General features: G+C 36.6%; 1 protein-coding gene across 3 annotated transcripts in view; it reads right to left on the reverse strand.

The window, feature by feature from the left end:
* RB1CC1 (RB1 inducible coiled-coil 1) overlaps positions 1 to 24022 on the reverse strand; it is a 99792-nt gene that overhangs the window by 47496 nt on the left and 28274 nt on the right. For all 3 annotated transcript variants that reach the window (XM_012442916.3, XM_012442914.2, XM_064384179.1), the window contains 5 exons: positions 23132 to 23252; positions 21893 to 22019; positions 21548 to 21718; positions 6477 to 6679; positions 3805 to 4234 (listed from right to left, as the gene is read on the reverse strand). In XM_012442916.3, the coding sequence (XP_012298339.1) occupies positions 3805 to 4234; positions 6477 to 6679; positions 21548 to 21718; positions 21893 to 22019; positions 23132 to 23202 (1002 nt within the window). In that variant the 5' untranslated portion in view covers positions 23203 to 23252. The remainder of the gene's footprint in view (positions 1 to 3804; positions 4235 to 6476; positions 6680 to 21547; positions 21719 to 21892; positions 22020 to 23131; positions 23253 to 24022) is intronic.

Here is a 24022-nt window from a genome sequence, read left to right on the forward strand (position 1 = left end):
GGCAGATAATCTTTTCCCAACCCTACAGGCTCTGGGAAGTTACTTCTACTGGTTCCTCCATAACATCCTTTTCCGGCTCCCTTTTCTCTGACTAATTTTCTTAAAATAGATGATTCAGAAGGACTTTGCCCTTAGTCCATTTTTACTGTTCTCAATATGTATGATGTCAGCATTAAATATAAGTTTTCTGGAGATAAGTCCCAAGCCTACTTCAATCACCAATCAGTCTCACAAATTCTCAAACGGTTTCTGACTGTTTATTAATAACTATATGTCGGTTTCAACCATGACACCTTCTATTGCTGACTTCCTATGCTTGTTCCTAATAAAACTCCCCACAAAAGTTTCTTCTGCCCACAAATAATATCCAACAAATGTAGAATACAATAAAGGCTTCATTGATCTGGTACCAGAGAAAATCTTTCAGGCCTCTCATCTTCTCAAGCTGAAATGTCTATCATTTCAAGATAAACTGTGTTCTTCTACCTCTGATCTTTGTTCACATTTCTTATACTAACTGTTTAAGACAACCTCTACCCTCTATTTAAAGATCCTAGTCAAATACTACCTCCTTCATGCTGCCTTCTCTAATCTCCACAGTGGAAAAAAACCTGATTAATGCACAGTCTTGTACACAGAAAACATACAAAAGCAATTAAAACTGAACTATTTTATTGTTATTATCAAGAATCCAGTGTTATTATCCAAGAATAAGAGGCTGCATTTCTAACACCACCAAAAAAATCAAAGGGAAACATTATTTCAGAATAGGCAGCACTAGTTTTGCACAATGTTGTCTCAACTGAAACTTGTACATTTGTAAACATTTTCTCGCTTTTCTCAATTTTGTGGTAACTGAGTCCAATGTGTATATATTTCTACTCGAGTACTATGCAAATCAAAGCCTGCTTACAAATTATTAGAATGATAAAGATGAAAAAGATGAAATTGGTTCAAATGTTCAACCTGGCAAAACTACAATTACACATAAACTTAACATAGCAACAACTTAAAGACAAAACAAACCAAAAACACGGGCTCCTGAATACAATGTTTCTCAATTTAATAATTCATTGAAAGTGAAAGTGCACTGACAAACATAGGAGAGTATTTTATGATTCACTAAACAGTTTACATAACTTCCTTTAAAAAATTTTTTTGGTGGGCCAGGTTCTGGCTCTGTTGTCCAAGATGGAATGCAGTGGCATGATCACAGCTCACTACAGGCTCAAGCGATCCTACAGCCTCAGCCTCCTGAACTGCTGGGACTACAGGTACATGCCACCACAATCAGCTAATTTTTAAAACAATTTTTTGTAGAGATGGGTCTCAGCTTGTTACTGAGGCTGGTCTCAAACTCTCTGTGCTCAGGCAATACTCTCACCTTGGCCTCCCAAGGTGCTGGGATTACAGGCTTAAATCACTGTTCCCAATGGACTTCCTAAAATCTCACTGCACTTAACGTTTTATTCCATTTATCCACAGCTAATAAAACCCTTTGAAGAAATGGTTTAGATTAAATATATTTAAACCACAGAATCTTATTAGTAATTGTTTAGCCAATTTTCAATAATTAGCAGTCAGTGATACATTAATTTTTACTCTTGGGCTCTCTGGCATCCACAAAGGCATCTATTTTTAACTGAGGAAAAAAAAAAACCATAAAACAAACTTTCTTACACTCTCTATTATTAACCCTCCCACCTTTAAACCCACTCCCCTGCACAGATTTTTTAAGATCACAAGTTGTCTGAAAGAAATACTAAAGCTCAATAAATTATGCTGGCACTAACCTGGCAGTTTAGAAATATGCTAATCATCAGAAACACAAAATTAGTTTGCCTTTTGTGGTATAATCTGAAACAGAACCTTCAAGAGTCATCTTAAGGCTGAGCACAGTGGCTCATACCTGTAATTCCAGCACTTTGGGAGGGGGAGGTAGGCAGATCACTTGATGTCAGGAGTTCAAGACCTGCCTGGCCAATATGGTGAAACTCTGTCTCTACTAAAAACCACAAAAATTGCTAGGTGTGGTGGTGGGAGCCTGTAATCCCAGTTACCTAGATGGCAGAGGTTGCAGTGAGCCAAGACTGTGCCACTGCACCCTAGCCTGGGCAGCAGAGTGAAACTCCATCTCAAAAAAAAAAAAGAGTCATTTTAGCAAGACTATACTAAAATCTAAAAATGCGAGTCTACAAAAATGCAGCAACAATTCTAAAATTTTTCTGATAAAATGGGGGGGAAAACCAATAATTTACAAAACTAGCATCTCTTAATCCACAAAAATATAAAACTAGTTATCCCATGTTAAGTGACTTATTATGGATGCCAAAGGTAATAAATGAATGGCAATGCCCAGATTTGAGCCCCTGTGATTCAAAATCCTAATTTCCAAAATACCTATGTCTTGACTAATTTTCCGAGAAAGAGTTTTTAATTTGGCAGTTGAAAATATATGATACAAATACTGTTACAACTGGAATTAATCTACAAAAATGATAGATTTAAACTGAATTTCCTTTTATGGAAAAAAAATCTTAGTACATGTTTTTATTACTTCATTGGCAAACAACACTACTGTGATCAGATATCAAGTAAGTTAGTTGTTTTGGACAAAGCATCTCCAATCAGAGAGAAATATCATACTCGGTTCATCTTCAGAAATACCACTACTGTTATCAAGAAAAGTACAGTATTCCTGAGAGGAGAAAAATACTGCTCTAATAAAAACATCATGGCAAAGTGCCATTTATTATGCAATATATCACATTTACAGATCATATACTTTGTAACATATAAATAAAAATATACAAATAAAATTTTCCAAAATGGATTTTCACTGCTTTAGAGCAAATAATATATATTTTTTGATTTCAAACATTTATTTTTAATTCTGGGGTATACGTGCAAGATGTGCTGGCTTGTTACATAGGTAAATGTGTGCCATGGTGGTCTGCTGCACAGATCATCCCAGCACCTAGGTATTAAGCCCAGCATCCAATAGCTATTCTTCCTAATACAGCCAGTAATATATATATTTTTAAATCTAATGGGTATAATGTAATTAGTGAGTACTACATTATAGGCACTATTTTAAAGTCATGTTAATTGATTTTTTAACAAACAAGAATAAACAAACCCAAGTTTGTATTTTGCTTTTGTAATGTAATGGCCATGTAAAATATCACAAAGACTTAGGATATTGTTGCTATGCCCTATTCAAAGTAGCATTAGCCTCTAAAAAGAAAAAACTGATCACTTAATAATAACACTATAGCTAACTTCTATTATTTTCAAGTATGCTGGAGAAGACCTTAATCCAAAATACAAGCTCACTATACTTACAAAATACAACTAAAAACACAGTGTCTAAGTTTTGAATTTAAAGATCTCCGACAGATGCAGTATTTAAAAGTCAGAAAGAGGTTGCCTCTAAGGAAATGGTGACTGGAAACAGGCACAAGGGGGCTTTCTGGGTAATAAAATTTTCAATGTCTTCATTTGTTTGGTGGTTATTCCTTGCATAAACAACTCAAGACCTGTGTAGTTTACTGTACCTAATTATTGTTATTGCCTGGAAATTCTTCCTATATAATCTCAAGTAATCTTCACAAATTTACAATCAATTCATAAACAAAGTTAAGAGTTAAATAATCTGATTCAACCTATGTTAAAAAGTTTCAATCCACGGCTCATTTATTTCTACTAAAGGGTAATATTCATTCTCTCAGTACATAAGATATTTAGGGTAAGTAATGTAATGTAGTTAAATGACATAAGAAATATTAAATTAACATTACTTACCCTGCTCATAGAATCAAAGCACTTCCTGACCAAAGATTCCACATCATTAGGTCTATCTTGAACATTTATCCAGTCTAACAAAGAAACATTAAAAAAGGGCAGATCACCATCTTTAGTATCTATCGAAGTTTCATCTTGCTGATGAACAGTACTTTGACAAGATTCCCTAATTTCTTTGCCACTTTCAGCATCTGTGGTATCTGGGGACACATGTTCCACTGACTTGGGAAATGAGGTTAACAAGGATTGGTTAGTTGTTCTAGGCATATCAGGAGAGAGCACCAGTTCAGTAGATCTTTTCATCTCAGCTTTTTCTGAGGCTTCATGTTCAGGTAAAGAATCCAGTCTTCCCAAACATTCTCTGTAACTATGTCTGGTTAGGCACTCCAACAGTGGAATCTTGGCCATTACTGAAACTGCAGTTCCTAAACTTAAAACACAAAAGATCTGTCAGTAAAACTACGAGACTGCTCTAGTTAAGAATTAGCATGCTTGAATGAAAACACATATCATGACGTACACAAATCTCACCAACTCTCCATTACATTATACATACATAAATTAGTTTATGAGCTAGCTATTCACTAAAAGAAGTCCACTTTAGCAGAGAGAGGGTATGATGAACACATTAAAATATCACTCTCAGGCAGGGTGCGGTGGCTCACACCTGTAATGCCAGCACTTTGGGAGTCAAGAGCAGCAAATCGTTTGAGATCAGGAGTTCGAGACCAGTCTGGCCAAGATGGAGAAGCCCTGTCTCTACTAAACTTACAAAAATTAGCCGGGCATGGTGGGAGATGCCTGCAATCCCAGCTACTTGGGAGGCTGAGGCACAAGAATCGCTTGAACCTGGGAGGTGGAGATTGTAGTGAGCTGAAATGGTGCCACTTCACTCCAGCTTAGGCCACAGAGCAAGGCTCCGTCTCAAAAAAAAAAAAAAAAAAAGAAAAAGAAAAGAAAATCACTCTAAAGTAAAGCTAGCTATATTAAACAAGTAAATACTAGGCTTTTATAAAATCTTAAAGGTGTAACAAATTTGAATTTACAAAAAGATTCACCTTAGCAGTATCTTAGAATACAACCTTATGGCCTTATGTAAATCAAATACATTTGATGTACTGAAAGCACAGGATAAAAATAACAATCCTAATAAAGATAAGGATAATTCTTATACTCATAACACCCTGAAAATAGGTTTCTGTGGTCAAAAGCATGGGGAAAACAAGAAATCCTGGTGATTTAACTTCTATAAAGTCATATGAAATATAAGATACGTCCCTAGTTTAAATTGACATAGCTAATAGAACCCTTCAGAAAAGTTACTTGAAAAGGTTCTCATTTAAACTTTAAAAAGATCTTTCTAGTCTTAATGAATCCTCTTTCCTCCCAAGATTTCTTCCATTTTCAACTTAAGGCCAAAATATATCTAATATTCATACCACAAAACAGGTACATATGAATTTAAAAGGTGACCTGAATTTAAAAAAAATAAAGACGCCTATAATCCCAGCCCAATGGGAGGCCGAGGCGGGTGGATCACGAGGTCAAGAGATCGAGACCATCCTGGTCAACATGGTGAAACCCTGTCTCTACTAAAAATACAAAAATTAGCTGGGCATGGTGGCACGTGCCTGTAGTCCCAGCTACTCGGGAGGCTGAGGGAGGAGAATTGCTTGAACCCAGGAGGTGGAGGTTGTGGTGAGCTGAGATCGTGCCACTGCACTCCAGCCTGTGTAACAAGAGCGAAACTCCGTCTCAAAAAAAAAAACAAACAAAAAAAACCAAGCATACGCACACACGCTAAGGTTTGGTTTCATGCTGAATTAGTTTTATTTTTACATTAACTATATCCCTTTTTAAAAAACAATCAATGTGTATTAAATGTATTTCTATGCAAAGAACTAAAACTTGCCATCTTAATGAGTGAAAACACAAGGGCTTTGTTTCCACCTCATCAAACCTGTAGCAGGATGGCAATATTTACAAAGAAAGTTTCCTCCATTGTCCAGTGTTTGATAATGTATCTATTTCTGTTTGATGTTAACATCTTGCCTTTTGTTTACTGGTCAAGATACAGAAAAAGATTCTTGGTTTTACAAATGACTTTAAAAGTGTTTTGGGTCTTATTCTTAAGTAAAACAACCTAAGAGAAAGAACTATGGGAGACTCATAAGATACATGGTAAACAGAATTATCTTTTTTTTTTTTTTTTTGAGACAGTGTCTCGCTCTGTCCCAGGCTGGAGTACAATGGAGTGATCTCAGCTCACTGCAACCTCTGCCTCCCCAGTTCAAGCTATTCTCCTGCCTCAGCCCCCCCAGTAGCTGAGATTACAGGAGCCCACCACCACATCCAGATAATTTTTGAATTTTTAGTAGAGAAAGGGTTTCACCATGTTGGCCAGGCTGGTCTCAAACTCCTGAGTTTGTGATCCACACACCTCGGCCTCCCAAAGTGCTGGGATTACAGGCGTGAGTTGCCACGCCCAGCCTGATTATCATTTTTAAATTAAAAATTACAACCTATAAAGCACTATCAGAAAATGCTGAAAGAATAAATCTCAGTTATAATAAATATATGGCCTACAAGAAACAAATATGCAGTGACTAAAACTACCGACAAATTTCAAAGGTATTTTAAACAAATATTATCCATTTTAATGGCAAACATACTGAGTAAGTTTTAACTTGATGTCTTCTATGGACTGCAGATAATTTGAATAAATACTTTCAAACTTGAAAAGTAGCTTTTGGTATGAATTTGAACAGTCCTCCAGGTTGGCCATGATTGCAGCCCAGCCTTGGTGTTGAAGATGTTCATCATGTACAAGACCTTCACAAAAAGAACAAAGTTTCTTGGCAACTTCATACATTTCCTATATTGAAAAAGAATACAAAAGAAAGTAAAAGAAGGCAATGGTTTGTTTGCAGACGTTTGCATATGTTTACAAACATGTATGTGTGAATGAGTTCTAACAAGTGTTTCAAAGGACTGTTTTAGTTTATCTCTGTTCGCCTCTGTAAAAGAGAGCCTAAACATAAGTGAGATGTTTAACGTAAGAGAGGTGTTATAACCTATAACATAAGTGAGGTGTTTCTGAGCAGGTATCCTAAGACAAAATCAAAATAAGAATACATAAGATGCTACATCTGAAAAAAGGAGTAGGGCTTTCAATTATTTGATTAATGATCAACATGTCATCACAAATGTCACTGTCCTCTGGTATTATCTCAAGACATATATGTTAAAAACAGTTTTAGGTAAAGGCAAAATCTAAAATATTTCATCTACTTCTAGATTAGTATAACTATAACACATTTAGTAACCCTAAATAGGATTCTAGAAAATATTTACTTAAACAGTAAAAATACCTTCAGAAAATAGACATGTGACATTCAGTTCCAAAGAATGAAGTATAAAAATATTTATTACGGATAAATTACAAGACAGCAATGTAGATTGCTTTATATATGGAGATATATAAAGAAGTCCACTATTACAAAAGATTTTAGTTGGCCAGAAAAGATAGATTATTCTACCTTTGTTAACTGCTATGAGACAGATATAAAAAATCACAAAAGAGACAGGAAATGAGAAGTCGAAGCTTTCTGAAGGCATTTAATTTAAGTATCAGGGTGTGAAAATAATATGGACAAAGACAGGGAAAGAAGTACTTTAAAAGAGTGGAACATGATGATGTGGCAAAGACAAGAAATATAAAGTACTACTGGTTAACAACAAATGGTCTGGTGGAAAAAGAGACAGAAAGAGGGCCAGATGATCAAAGACCCAGAAAACACTAAGGTAGGGAAGGAGTTGGACTTTACTCAGAAAAAAACCTCCTGAAGAACTCTTTTAACATAATAAAGAATGTAATCAAATAAATGCTTTAAGAAGACTGGTAATATGAAAAATGTTACAAGGTGGAATGGGAAGGAACCTGAAAGAATGGATATAACATGATTATTTTTAAGTTGTCCAGGCAATCTGTAAAAAGGCTATCGTAAATACAGCAACGGTTAGTTATTTAGTTAGCAAAGTAAATAACAAGTACATGGTGTTTACGGGGTAGGGAATGTCAGTAAGATAATTATGTGCCATTTCACTAAAAATCAATCAATCATGCTGCCACTAAAATAGAGTGGGGAAAAAACTCTGGAATTATGAAGTAACAGAAAGGAAAAATGTTTTCATATTCTTAAAAATGGATAAAAGAGAGGTGACACCCCTGAATTGACGAATAAAACAGCTGTTGGGTACATTAAAGAGTTTCTTGCAGCACATGCAGAAAATGTAGGAAGATTCTTAAACACACAAAAGACGGAGGATATAAAAAAATTAAAATATTCAAATATTTCCATTTTTTGAATTGTTAAAATTTATAAATGTAAAATAGTAAGTTGAACTGTAGCACTAGTTAATAGAAAAATAAAAGGAAAATAAACTTACGATATTTCAAAAATGGGAGTACCTTGCAACAATGAAAAAAGAATAAAATGTATAGCATGGGCTGGGTGCGGTAGCTCAGCCCTGTAATCCTAGCACTTTGGGAGGCCAAGGTGGGTGGATCACCTGAGGTCAGGAGTTAGAGACCAGCCTGGTCAACATGGTAAAACCTCATCTCTATTAAAAATACAAAAATTAGCCAGGCATCGGGGTGGGCACCTGTAATCCCAGCTACTGGGGAGGCTTATGCAGGAGAATCACTTGAACCCAGGAGGCGGAAGTTTAAGTGAGCCTGGGCAACAAAACTCCACCTAAAAAAAAAAAGTATAGTATGCTTTCATTTATCTGGGGAGGCTGAGGTCAGTTAGAAATGTGAAACAATAAATAATAGACGTATGAGATAAAAATGCACTTTGTGTATATATCAAAGTCTAGGAAAATGCAAATGTTCCATAATCATTAAGACGAAGTGGGGAATGGAATGAAAAAGGAAGTATTTTTTCTCTATATTGTGCAGATAAGCATGTAAAAATCATGATGACCATCCTGTTTTAGAAGACAGTATCGTTAATGAACAAACTGAGGTGAAAAGAAATATCTTTAAAGGTAAAACATGAAAGTTTGCTTTGTGATATGAATGTAAAGAGCACTGGCCCTGGGGAAAAGAGGTTCTTCTTCATTCTCCCTGGTTATCTGGCCTTGAAGAAATTACTTAACTTCACCTGTTCTTAATTCTATATGTATAAAAGAAAAGGCTAATAGTTTCAATTGTAAGATAATAAAGATGTCTTTGCCTGCTTCTCCTTCCTGAAACTAACCAAACACCAAAGGGAAACGAGATGCCATCTTGATGAAACCAGGAAACAACTACCACCCCCATACATACAATATATGCAGCAAACCTGTGAAGAGTATGAAAACTGGATCAACTTGGGTCAAATAAAAAGGGCACCCACTGTGAAAGAATAACAAATCTCAGGACCCCAAAATCACTAAGCTAAGGGAAAAGTCAAGTTGGGAACTATGTGAGGCAAACCTGCCCCCCATTTTATTCCTAAATAAGATAGCTACGAAGATAAGAAAGCTACATACCTCCCTCACAATTTTGCTACAAGGAAATTCCTTGTGGGCTTCAAGATCTTTAACCTGAAACAGTGCTTCTGAATTTCACCATGGCAATGTAAACTGACAGCTAATCTTTACATGTGCAGGACACAAAGTCATCCCTCTGCTCACCTGAGACAAAGGCATAATTGACTGCTTCCTCTGCCTTATTGTTTATGTAAAAATGCAGATTCATTGGGCCAGACTAAATTATGTATTCAGTGAAAGGCTGATCAAGGACTCCAAAAATGCAACCTTTTGTCTCTTATCTACCTATGACCTGGAAGCCCCGACTTAAGAGTTATCCTGCCCTTCTGAACCAAATCCATGTGCATCTTATACATATTCATGTCTCATGTCTCCCTTTTACGTATAAAAGCAAGCTTTACTCTGACCACCTTGGGCACATGTTAGGACCTCCTAAAGCAATGTCTATGGTGTGTCCTTAAACTTCACAAAGTAAAATTTCTGAATTGTGACCTGTCTCAAGATACTTTAGGTTCACACCACTACTGCAGACATTTAGCAAAACCTGGGAGAACTGAATCCTCCTTGTGGGAGCTTGGGTGGACAGCAAGAACCTCTTGGGGCCCAATCTGAAGTTAGAAATTAGCAGAAGAAATAATACCTATTTATATGACATACTTGCAAAAAAGCCAGAGGAAAAACTGTGAGAAAAAGCCCCTAGAACTGCTAAATTTTGTCTAAGGAGAAGGACAGAATAAGTACACACACACACACACACACACACACATTCTGCTTCTAACTAGGGATCCCCTGTGACCCAGGGCAGCTTCCTGCTCACCAGGGAGTGTTATCTTACCCCTTTCCTACACTGTCTTATAGAGAAATCATTCTACTCATTCAAAGACAAGCAAAAATTTTAACATATGAAACACAGAGGAAATACAGAGAACTCTAAATCAGGCTTTAACAACCAAGACAGGTGAAATGAATAGAATTACCATGAAAATGATAGCTAAAAGGTGGCATCAATGAAGAAAAGAACTGAAGACATGGACAAGAACAATATTCAAAAATTCTGACTACTTGAATCTGAAAATTAAGAGATGATATTAATAAAATATCAAATATAGATCAATCAACACCAGGTCACAGCCTAGTAAAATAACTGGATTTCAAAGAGTTAATGCCATGAACAAAAAACAAAACAAAAACTTAAATCACTATAGGGTAGAAGAGAAGTGGAAATGAAGTTGGCTACAGGTTAGTACCTAGTAATTGCAGGTGATAAAATCTTGAAGATGACATAATATAGGGAGAAATTATCTTTCAAAAATCTGAACCTACAAAGATTTTCAAACTTGTAGTTAATATACTTCTCCTGACATCTTGAAGAAACTATTTCACCTTTAATGAGTTCAGAAATAAATTTTTTTTAACCATATATTATCTGGTAATATATGGTAAAAAAAAAAAAAAAAAACGAGCACTGAGTCCATTTCAAGATGAAATCTGAAAGAACTATGGTCATTTCGGTACAGAAGAGATTACAGGAGTAGAAGAGAAGACAGATTTAACACTGTCTTAAGTATTCTGATATGTTTACAAGTCAAAAGAATGTACTAGGATATCTGCAGCAGGTTTAGTCACAATAGATCAACACTGGAAACAATAAAACTGTGGCATATCTGTACAACAGAATACAATGCAGCAATGAATACAAACCATGCATACATGCAACAGCATGAATCATTCTCAGGAACATCATATTGCATGAAAGAGGCTAGACACAAAAGAACAAAAACTACACTATTCCATTTATTTACATTCAAAAAAGAGACAAAGTAATCTATGGTTTAGAAGTCAAGATACTGGTTAGCATTAATGAAGAGGAAGGATGAAAACTGACAGGGACAAGTCTTAAATACGGTTTCTGGGGTGAAACTATTTTTATCTACATCTTCATTGTAAAAATTCACTAAGAATGGATGTACAATTATGGTTTGTGCATTTTTCAATATGTATATTATCTCAATAAACAGAAATCTAATTTTAATTTTATTAATAAGGTTTAACTGAGTCGAAGGTCACACCACAAGTAAATGAAGTAATCAGATAGAAACTCAGAAAATCTGACTTTAGAGACCACATCCTGGACCATGAAGTAGTAACAGCTCTAATACTGCAGGTAATGAATTGATTAGACTCATGTTGCTGTTTTGGTGATAGTAGCTTTAGAATGTTTTATAAATCTGAAAAGAGGCCAGGCATGGTGGCTCAATGTGTTTTATAAACCTGAAAAGAGGCCAAGCATGGTGGCTCACACAGGTAATCCCAGTCATTAGTCTGAAACCGAAGGATCGTTTGAGCCTAGGAGTTTGAGACCAACCTCAGCAACACAGCGAGACCCCATCTCTATATAAGTAGTAAGTAAGTAAGTAAGTAAGTAAATAAATAAATAAATCTGAAAAGATACATTCAACCCCACCGCTTCCATTCTTCTCAAGACTTTCTAACCATTTCTGGACACTGACCTTTTCATAAGAATTTGAAGACCATTTTAGATCCAAACAAAACAAAAACCAAAGCTCCGAAAGAAGTATCATGACTGTAACTACAGTTCATAAGCTTATGATCATATTAAAAATTAGATATGTCTTCTCATTTGTTTCATGGCCATTTGTTCATTTAAGAAACAACAATTTCTTCATTTATCTTCATTTCTTTCATTTGTTTTGTTTCTGAATATTTTATATAGCCAAATTGTTAAGTATATTTTGAAGTTTTTATAAAAAAAAACTTATATATTATTTTGAAGTTTTTGCTGCTGTTCAGATTACAGTATTTTTCCTATTTCCATCCCAATGCACTGGTCAGAACAGAGAAACTCTATTTTTATATATTTATTACATATCCAGTCACCTTACCAAAACTCCAAGAGGTTTTGATTAAAATCCCTTAATTTTCCAAATATGCAACCATGTCATTACCTAAAAGAAGTGTTTTTCATTTATCATTTTCACCACTTATTTCACTGATTTCATTTTCTTATTTCCTCAAAGCTTCAAAATACCGAACACATTGTTTCTGTTTTATGCAAAGATGGCCCTTGCATTTCACTAATTTAAAAGCTGCTTAGGCTTGGCGTGGTGGCTTACACCTGTAATCTCAGTACTTTGGTAGGCTAAGGTGGGAAGACCACCTGAGGCCAGGAATTCTAATCTGGGCAACACGGTGATACTCCATCTCCACAAAAAAAAATTAAAAAATAATCCAGATAATGGTGGCGTACACCTGTAGTATTCGCTACTCGAGAGCTGAGGCAGGAAGATCACTGGAGTCCAAAAGGTCAAGGCTGCAGTAAACCATGATCATGCCACTGTACTCCAGCCTGGGCAACAGAGTAAGACTCGGTCTCAAAAAAAAAAAAAAAAAAAAAATGCTGCTTATCTATTCTTCCTAACAACTGGAACAAGACAAGGATGCCCACTCTCACTACTGCACTCCTATTATATATACAGAACTGAGGCTGGGTGCAGTGGCTCATGCCTGTAATCCCAGCACTTTGGGAGGCCGAGGAGGGAGGATTACTTGAGGTCAGGAGTTTGAGACCAGCCTGGTTGACATGGTGAAACCCTGACTCTACTAAATATACAAAATTAGCCAGGTGTGGTGGTGCACACCTGTAATCCAAACCACTCATGAGGCACGAAAATAGCTTGCGAGAGGATCACTTGAGGTCAGGAGTTTGAGATCAGCCTGGCCAACATGGTGAAACCTCGTCTCTACTAAAAACACAAAAATTATCCAGGCATGGTGGTGCACACCTGTAATCTCAGCTACTCAGGAGGCTGAGACAGGAGAATCACTTGAACCCAGGAGGTGGTGGTTGCAGTGAGCCGAGATTGCACCACTGCACTCCAGCCTGGGCAACAGAGCAAGACTCCGTCTAAAAAAAAAAAAAAAAAGTACTGGAAGTCACAGCCAGAGCAATAGAGCAAGAGAATGAAAGAAAAGGCATCTGAACTGGAAGAGAGGAATTCAAATGATCTCTGTCGGCTGATGACATAATCTCACATACCTAGAAAACTCTAATGTCTCCTTCAAAACTCCTAGACTTGATGACTTCAATAAAGTTTCAGGATTAAAGAATCACTGTACAAAAATCAGTAGCATTTCTATACACCAATACCATTCAAGTTGAGAACTAAATCAAGAACTCAAATCCCATTTACAACACACACACACACACACACACACACACACACACACACACATACACACACAAATACCAAAGAATACATTTAATCAAGGAGACCTCTCTACAAGGAGAATTGCAGAACACTGACAAAGAAAACTATAGATGGCACAAACAAATGAAAAAATATCCCATGCTTGTGGATTAGAAGAATCAGCATCATTTAAATGACCATGCTGCCCAATCTACATATTCAATGCTCAATGCAACTCCTATCAAATTATCAATGTCATTTTTCACAGAATTAGAAAAAAAAAAATCCTAAAGATCATATGGAACCGAAATAGGGCCCTAATAGCCAAAGCAATCCTAAGCAAAAAGAACAAAGCTGGAGTCATCACAGTATCTGACTTCAAACTATACTACAAGGCTACGGTAGCCCAAACAGCATGGTACTAGTAAAAAAACAAACACATAAATTAATGGAACAGAACAGAGAACCCAGAAATAAAGCTACATAGGTACAATCAACGGATCTTTGACGTATAATCAACTAATCTTTGACAAACCTGACAAAAGCATACAATAGGGAAATGACACCCTATTCAATAACTGGTGCTGGGAAAATTAGCCATAGGCAGAAAAATGAAGCTGGACCCCTAACTCTGACGATATAAAAAAATTAAATCAAGATGGATTAAAGACTTACTCAACATAACCTTGAAACTATAAAAAATCCTAGAAAAAAACTCTTCTGGACATTGGTATAAGCAAAGAATTATAATTCAGACCTCAAAAGCAAATGCAACAAAACAAAAATAGACAAACTGGTCTAATTAAACCAAAGAGCTTACGCACAGCAAAAGAAAACAACAGAGTAAAAAGACAACCTACAGAATGACAGGTTGCAGAATGGTAGGTTTGCAAGCCAGGTGCAGTGGCTCATGCATGTAATCACAGCACTTTGGGAGGCCAAGGCAGGAGAATCACTTGAGCCTAAGAGTTCAAGACCAGCCTGAGGTACACTGCAAAACCCCACCTCCACAACAAATACAAAAGTCAGCTGGACACAGTGTGCCTATAGCCTGAGCTGCTCAGGAGGATCACTAGAGCCCAGGAGGTCAAGGCTGCAGTGAGCTCTGATGGGGCCACCACACTCAAACTCACCAAGAAACAAACTAGGCAAAGAACATGAACAGACATTTCTCAAAAGGCATACTGGCCAGACACAGTGGCTCAGGCCTATAATCTTAGCACTTTGGGAGGCTGAGGTGGGCAGATCACTTGAGGTCAGAAGTTCAAGACCAGCCTGGCCAACATGGAGAAACCTCATCTCTACTAAATACACAAAAATTAGCTGAATGTGGTGGCAGATGCCTATAATCCCAGCTACTTGGGTGGTTGAGGCATGAGAATCGCTTAAACCCAGGAGGGGGAGTTGCAGTGAATCAACTGCTATACTCTAGCCCAACAGAGCCAGATGTCTCCAAAACACACACACACACACACACACACACACACACACACAGCGAACAAACATATGGAAAAATGTTCAATATCACTGATCATCAGAGAAATGCACATTACAATCACAATGAGATATCATCTTATACCAGTCAGAAGAGGTATGCAAAGTCTAAAAACAACACTTGTTGGTAAAGATGAGGAGAAAAAGGAATGTACTAATTCCCACTGGTGGGAGTGTAAATTAGTACAACCTCTACAGAAAATAGTATGGAGATTTCTCAAAGAACTACTATCCTACCGACCCAGCAATTGCACTACTGAGTATCTATCCAAGGAAAAGAAAACGTTCTACAAAAAGACACCCCTCACTTTTATGTTTATCACAGCACTATTTGTAACAGTAAAGTCATGGAATCAACCTATGCGTTAACAACAGAAGACTGGATAAGGAAAATGTGGTGTATATATGTATAAACTATGGACTACTACACAGCCATTAAAAAAGAATAAAATCATGACTTTTGCAGCAACATGAATGGAGCTAGAGGTCATTATCCTAAGTGAAAAAACTCAGAAAAAGAAAATCAAATACTGCATGTTCTTACTAATAAGAGGAAGCTAAACAACGAGCATACAGACATACAAAGGAAAACAACAGACACTAGGAATTTCAAAGGAAGGGAGGTAAGGAATAAAAAATTATCTACTGGGTACAATGTTCACTATTTAGGCTAATGAGCACACTGGAAGCCCAAACATCTGCATTATACAATATACCCATATATTAAACCTGAACATGTACCCCTGAATCTACAAAAATTAAAATTAAATAAAAGCTGATTATATTTTTAGTCAAGTCTGTTTTACATTTATTTTGTCTCCCTCTAGGTCTATTTATTAAAAACAGCTGTCAAATTTTTACAGATGTCTCTTCTGGACAATATCCATTATGTTAACAGATGTTAACTGACAGATGAATTATTTGTATGTTTTCTCCTGTAAGGTATTAATGACTGATAAAATTAGTTTAAGAATTAATTTCTGAACAGTGAATCATCCTTACATTTTGAGAATAAGCACCTTTTGTTCCAAATAAATTATTTTTTTGATCTTCTGGATTTTATCTCCTAAAAAACCAAGAGTATACTCTCTATTTTCAGGATACAAGTCCACAGAAGCTTTCTGATTATGAAACAGATATATTAAATTTTCCATTTTAACCATCTCTATGTGTACACTTCAGTAGCTTTAAGTACATTCAACTGTGCAACCATAACTATCTCTAGAAATTTTTTATCATCCCAAATTTAAACTTCTTTACTCACTATTAAACAGTAACTCTATAGTTCCTTTGTTCCCCAGCTGCTGGTAATCACTATTCTAATTTTGTCTGAGTCTTCCTGCTGTAGGAAAGTGGAATCATGCAATTCTGTCCATTTGTGACTGGCTTATTATAATTAGCATAACGTTCTCTAGGTTCTTCAATTTTGTAGCATATATCACAATTTCCTTCCTTTTTAAGGCTGATAAATACTCCATTGTATGTATATTCCACATTTTGATTGCACTGACATACTAATAAACATCTAGCTTGATTCCACCTTTTGATCATGGTTAATAATGCTACTATAGACACTGGCATATACATCCATTGTTTTATTGTTACCCTGAAATTTCTAGTAGTTATTACCTTATTATTCAGCCTGTGTTGACAGGCAAATACATATTTAATTATGTTTTCATAAATTAAACGTTTTATCATTACATTGCACGTTTTTCTGTTTAACATTTTGAAGCCCACTTTGTCAAGTATTATTTTCATTTTTATCTTTGTTTGCATTTATCTGTTATCTCTGTGCATACCTGTCTTTTAATTTTTTGAGATGGAGTTTTGCTCTGTTGCCCATGATGGAGTGCAGTGGTATGATCTTGGCTCACTGAAACCTCCACCTTTCACATTCAAGTGATCCTCCCACTTCAGCCTCCCGAGTAGACAGGTGCATGATGCCATGCCTGGCTAAGTTTTGTGTTTTTAGTAGAGATGGGGTTTCAGCATGTTGGCCAGGCTGGTCTTGAACTCCTGACCTCAGGTGATCTGCCCACCTCGGCCTCCCAAAGTGCTGGCATTATAGGCGTGAGCCACCATGTTGGCCATACCTGTCTTTTTCACAGTTTAGCAATCTAACTGTATTGCCTGTGAATGATACAAATGTGGTGAGTTTTGTGTGTCTTTAGCAGTGTCATATAATTAATCTTCTAATAAAGTAATTGGTGAAATTAAGAGTAACAACTGATATATTGGACTGCATTAATCTTGTTACTTTTTCAGTGTTCACTTTAACTTACTGTTTCTATTATTTTTCTTTCTAGATTTTTGCTAAATTAATGAAGTTACTATTCGTTCTTAGTTCTTCTCTGCCCCTCTTACACCCCCGTCAAGAATATTGGTTCTTCAAATGTTTTCACTTTATCACCTTGATCCTTTACTCTTTCCTGTCTTTTGTTTTTTTTTTTTTTGAGATGGAGTCACGCTCTGTTGCCCAGGCTGAAGTGCAGTGGTGCAATCTCAGCTCACTGCAACCTCTGCCTCTGAGGTTCAAGCAATTCTCCTGCCTCAGCCTCCTGAGTAGCTGGAATTACAGGCATGTGCCACCATGCCAAGATAATTTTTGTATTTTTAGTAGAGACAGGGTTTCACCATGTTGGTCAGGCTGGTCTCGAACACCTGACATTGTGATCTGCCCACCTTGGCCTTCCAGAGTGCTGGAATTACAGGTGTGAGCCACCATGCCCGGCCTCTTTCCTCTCTCTTAATCCTGCCCTGGATGAAATCTTCAGAATGCTCTGCACCACTAGATATTGCATATATAGTTTATTTCTACATTATTTCTAAGGTTTTGCATTGCCACATCTCTTTTTATCTAAAGAACCCTTTTTACAAAGTATCTTATTTGTATCTTGTGTTCTTTGGACACTGTTTCCTTACTCTCTGGTACAAGATATTTCAGGCTCACCTTGTATTTTCCCTGTCCCAGATATAGAATCAATTTCTTGAAGAACACATGTTGTTTTTCCTAATAGGAAATTATATTTAGAATGTGATATGGTTTGGCTGTGCCCCCACCCAAATCTCAATTTGAACTTATCTCCCAGAATTCCACATGTTGTGGGAGGGACCTAGGGGGAGGTAACTGAATCATGGGGGCTGGTCTGTCCTGAGCTGTTCTCATGACAGTGAATAAGTGTCATGAGATCTGATAGGTTTATCAGGGGTTTCCACTTTTGCATCTTCCTCATTTTTCTCTTGCTGTCACCCTGTGAGAAGTGCGTTTTGCCTCCTGCCATTATTCTGATGCCTCTCCAACCATGTGGAATCATAAGTACAATAAACCTTTTTCTTCCCAGTCTTGGGTATGTATTTATCAGCAGCATGAATACAGTCTAACATAGTAAACTGGTACTAGAGTGGGGCGCTGCTGAAAAGATACCCAAAAATGTGGAAGCAACTTTAGAACTGGGTAATACACAGAGGCTGGAACAGTTTGGAGGGCTCAGAAGAAGACAGGAAAATGTAGGAAAGTTTGGAACTTCCTAGAGACTTGTTGAATGGCTTTGCCCAAAAAGCTGCTGATGGCGATATGGACAACAAAGTCCAGGCTGAGGTGGTCTCAGCTGGAGATGAGGAACTTGTTGAGAACTAGAGCAAAGGTGACTCTTGTTATTATGTTTTAGCAAAGAGACTCGTGGCATTTTGCCCCTGCCCTAGAGATTGGTGGAACTTTGAACTTGAGAAAGATGATTTAGGGTATCTGGTGGAAGAAATTTCTAAGCAGCAAAGCATTCAAGAGGTGACTTGGGTACTGTTAAAGGCATTCAGTTTTAAAAGGAAAGCATAACATAAAAGTTTAGAAAATTTGCAGCTTGACAATGTGATAGAAGAGAAAGCCCCGCTTTCTGGGGATAAATTTAAGCCAGCTGCAGAAATCTGCACAAGTGGCAAGGAGCCTAATGTTAATCCCCAAGACCATGGGGAAAACATCTCCAGGCCACGTCAGAGACCTTCCCCGCAGCTCCTCCCATCACATGCCCAGAGGCCTTGGAGGAAAATGTGGTTTCGTGGGCCAGCCCCAGGGTCCCCATGCTGTGTACAGCCTAGGGACTTGGTGCCCTGTGTCCCAGTCACTCCAGCCGTGGCCGAAAGGGACCAACGTACGGTGCGGGCTGTGGCTTTAAAGGGTGGAAGCCTCAAGCCTTGGCAGCTTCCACGTGGTATTGAGCCTATGGGGGAAAAGAAGTCAAGAACTGAGGATTGGGAACTTCCGCCTAGATTTAAGAAGATGTATGGAAACGCCTAGATGCCCAGGCAAGTTTGATGCAGGGGTAGGGCCCTCAGCGAGAACCTCTGCTAGGGCAGTAAGGAAGGGAAATGTGGGGTGGGAGCCCCCACATAGAGTCCCTAGTGGAGCTGTGAGAAGGCCACCATTCTCCAGACCCCAGAATAGTAGATCCATTGACAGCTTGCACTCTGTGCCTGGAAAAGCCACAGACACTCAAGGCCAGCCTGTGAAAGCAGCCAGTAGGGAGTCTGCACCCTGCAAAGCCACAGGGATGGAGCTGCCTAAGACCACAGGAACCCACCTGTCACATCAGTGTGACCCGGATGTGAGACCTGGAGACAAAGGTGCTCATTTTGGAGCTTTAAAGTTTGACTGCCCTGCTGGTTTCTGAACTTGCATGGGATCTGTAATCCCTTTGTTTTGGTCAATTTCTCCCATTTGGAACAGCTGTATTTACCTAATACATGTACCTGCATTGTATCTACAAAGTAACTAGCTTGCTTTTGATTTTACAGACTCATAGACAAAAGGGACTTGCCTTGTCTCAGATAAGACTTTAGACTGTGAACTTTTGGGATAATACTGAAATAAGTTAAGACTCTCAGAGACTGTTGGGAAGGCATGATTGAAATGGACCTGAGATTTAGCAGGGCCAAGGGGTGGAATGATATGGTTTGGCTATGCCCCACCCAAATCTCAACTTGAATTATATCTCCCAGAATTACAACATGTTTCGGGAGGGACCCAGGGGGAGGTAACTGAATCATGGGAGCTGGTCTTTCCTGCACTATTCTCATGATAGTGAATAATTCTTACGGGATCTGATGGGTTTATCAGGGGTTTCTGCTTTTGCACCTTTCTCCTTTTTCTCTTGCTGACACCATAGAAGAAGTGCCTTTTGCCTCCTGCCATGATTCTGAGGCCTCTCCAGCCATGTGGAACTGTAAGCCCAATTAAACCAGGTATGTCTTTATCAGCAGCATGAAAACAGACTAACACAGAATGCTTGGCATTTGAATCTCAGATTACTAATTCAGGATCTCAACAGCAATAATCATCTTTCTCATTTCATTTGTGTATTTCAAAAATATTTTGAATAGGATGCATTAAAAGAGAAATAATGCCAGATTATATTTAATATAATTCCTGATATATATATTTGTGACATTTTATCTTTTCTTTGTACTTTGTTTTCATTCTTTTGTTGAATTTAGTTTTAATTGCGATTTATTTCTCTCTAATCACTTGAAAATTATATATCCTAGTTATCCTTTAACTTATTTAATACTTTCTCTATCAAAATGTAGTATGTACACTTTTCAGCGAATCAAAAAACAAGTCTACAAGTTTTATTGCGTAAATTCAGTTTACAGAAGTATATTTTTAATAATTTTGTTCTCTCAAAGCACTTTTGAACTCTTAAATATATGTTTCACACAGATGAGGTTATTTCCTTTTAATGCTGTATCCTGTGTGAAAAATGGGGGTAGTTGTACAAATGTATATACTGTATATATTCTTAAGAGTTTTACTAATTAGAGCAAATGTTCAGTAATGTTACTTTTTATTTTTACAAAAGGTAATTATTATTATTTCATTGATTCTAACACATTTTTCCCATTACTAAAACAAAAATGTAGCTTACTACTGACAGCTTAATGTCAATGATATTACTAGAAGGTAAACAGCAAATTAAAAAGGATAATCAATGACTGGGAAAGAATCCTTGGGAACTGCAAGTAGCAGTGTTAAGAGCTATATATTAGAAAGAAACCTGATTCTTTTCCGGGAACTAACCATAAGTATGGAAAAAATACATACATTTTTAGAGCTATTTAAGCTCTTTTTGTCTATATCTCCTCTAATATAGGTGCTCAATTAATGTTCAAAAGTAATTATTTACATTTGAACATTTATTTATTTGTATTATTGAACATTTATTTATTGTAATATTGAACATATTTACAATTGAAGCATTATCTAGGAAAGAAGGTGACCAAATCATATTTAAGATAGCTTTTCCACTCTTAAATACTGTCATTGTCAAAGTAGAATAACTTGCAATGTATCATCCAGAAATTTTAAAACTAGATATATTAACCACAAAACATTTTTAAAGTTTGTCAAACTTTTTGCATGCTTTCTATGCAATTTAGACTACTGTGCTATTTAGATCCGAATGCTTTAAGGAGCAATCAGTTAGTTAAAATAAGTGTTTATATCTTACCACTGCAAGCTGTGTCCTTGAAGCAACGGTATGAAAAACTGCAGGCATCATAAGAGATTCTTCAACTTTTATTTCCATGTCATTTTCTGTCGAAAAGGTAGTTTTAGGAATAGCAGGTGGACGATCACATAAGATCATTTCTTTGTTAAAAAGAAAAATTGGATTTGTATCCTATATTTTTAAAAAAAGGAGAAATAATCAAAATAAAATGTTATAAATACTGAATATGCACAGTGCTTTCAATATATGAAGCAAATAAACCTTACTTCTGAACACTGAGTTCCCAGTTCCCTATGTGATGTAAAAGTGGTGCATCTTTGTATGCAAGGACTCTCGAATACCTACCGTCCCAGCACTGTAGGTACACACTCTTCGATCTGCAGCCATGCATTCTCCTCCATTGACCACCAGTACCTGGTGTTGAATAGCAATCTTGTATTTGCTTTGAATGGCATGCTTAAGGTCTGCCACACTTCAAAAAATGAAATAAAATAAATCAGTTATTTATATTTGCCCAATGACTTTATTTTCCAAGTAGTACTATGTAAAAACACCTTAGAGGTTAATGAATTTCGCTCTAAAGCTTTCCCCAAAAAGAGTAGTAAAAAATACAAGCTTCCTATTTCATGAACTAGATTCCATAACAACTGGCTGATCTTAGGTAAATAATTCACCCATGTGTCTTATCTCAAAGTGAGTCTATGAAATGGAGGTGCAGACACTTTTATTTTTGAGTTCTCTATATAGCATAGCAAAGGAATATGCTCTGTTATCAGGGCTATTAAAATCCTCAGAATACAAAAGTTTTGTTAAAATCTCCACACGTTTTAGAAACTACATTAAGTCTAACACATATGACAATTCCTTCCTATCCCTATCTTCCAAAAATCATTCATATAGAGGTAGTTTAATGAAAACTAATTCCAAAAAAAATCCATAATTTTTACAACAAAGATTATTGGTTTCACACATATTTATAATAATTTCAGTGTCGGATTTACTTATTCTGTATTGCCTGCCATTAGGTCTTCTATTATGGCCACTATAAAAATATAATCAGCATTGGAAATGATATTTACTTCTATTTCGTTCCTGTCCTGTAAAGCCAGAGAATTATTAGATACCTGAGCCCCACTAAATTCAGCTAAAAACATTAAACTTATTTTTCTCTCATTAACAAAACAAACCCATTGACTTTTATTCATAAACTGAATAAAAACAAATGACCAAAAATCATGGAAGTGATATATATTGTTTTATGTAGCTTACAGTAATTCCCTTAACAATGGCCTGTGAAACTTAGAATAGCGATTGACTACAGGTACTTATAACAATGCATATCAGTTTGTTTTGTGGGTAGATGTGTTTACTGTCAGTATTATATTCATGCCAAGAGGACAAAGAACAACTTAAAGAATATAACCAGTATTTTAGAGAAAGACAACAATTATGTATAAAATACGCTGGGATAAAGATTTAAGACTTGCCATGATGCTACTTTTTAAACAAGAGAATAATATTTCTTTAACTTTCTGCATGCAAACAGAATGCAACACTGAAAAGAATAAATGAAACACAACTCACGTTTGCACTGTAAGTTCAGTGTCAAATGTTAGAGTAGTTCCAGTGTTAACCAGAAACACATATAACTTCATGATGACTTATCCGAATCTGTGAGCTTATACCTCACCCTCTGATATGGTGACTAGAAGAAACAAGAAAAGTGATCAATTTTACAAATGCAACTACAATCATGAAAATTTTCATCAAGACACAGTACAGCATTACTATATAGACAACAAAAATATCAAAACGGGCTCTGATGTCTAGGATGGCTAACTGGATAGTTCAGTAAACGCAATGCTTAAAAAAATAAACAGTAATGAGATTAGTGAGAAGTATAACTGTTCTGCTGTAGGAAAAAAGTTCGATTTTTCAAGAAGTAAAAGGCCAGTGGCTAGAGTAAAAGTTGCTATATGCATATTTCACATAGTGTTTGACATTAAGAATAAAACAGTTGGTCAAACATCTTATCTCTGACAGTTTTCCCCCCCCAATTCTTCCTCAACATAATAAAAAATAGATTAGTATTAAGGTTAAACTTACTAATCGCAAATTAAGAGTAGCCATTACTTGCAAATTAGGGAAAATGAATCCCAATTCCTTCCATCAGCTGCCTGTCGATCTGTGTTTCACCTCTACACTGAGCTAGAAATCCTCCGTAAGAAACTCCCTAATAGTTGCATCACCTTATAAAACAGTAGAAAGTATACAGGTAAACAACCTTAACGGTCAATATCACCTTGCATAACAGTAGCAAGCATCCAGGTCTAGAAATCAAAACAACTCTGCCATTAACATGTCCAAAGAAAAACCTCATCTAGAAAATAAAGCTTCTTCATCTGTATAATGAGGATGACATACACAACCAGGCACAGTGGCTCATGCCTATATACAATCCCAGAAGTTTCGGAG

Source organism: Aotus nancymaae, unplaced genomic scaffold (genome assembly GCF_030222135.1).
Source record: "Aotus nancymaae isolate 86718 unplaced genomic scaffold, 86718_ANA_hifiasm-v0.15.2.pri h1tg000036l, whole genome shotgun sequence".
Classification (NCBI taxonomy): domain Eukaryota; kingdom Metazoa; phylum Chordata; class Mammalia; order Primates; family Aotidae; genus Aotus; species Aotus nancymaae.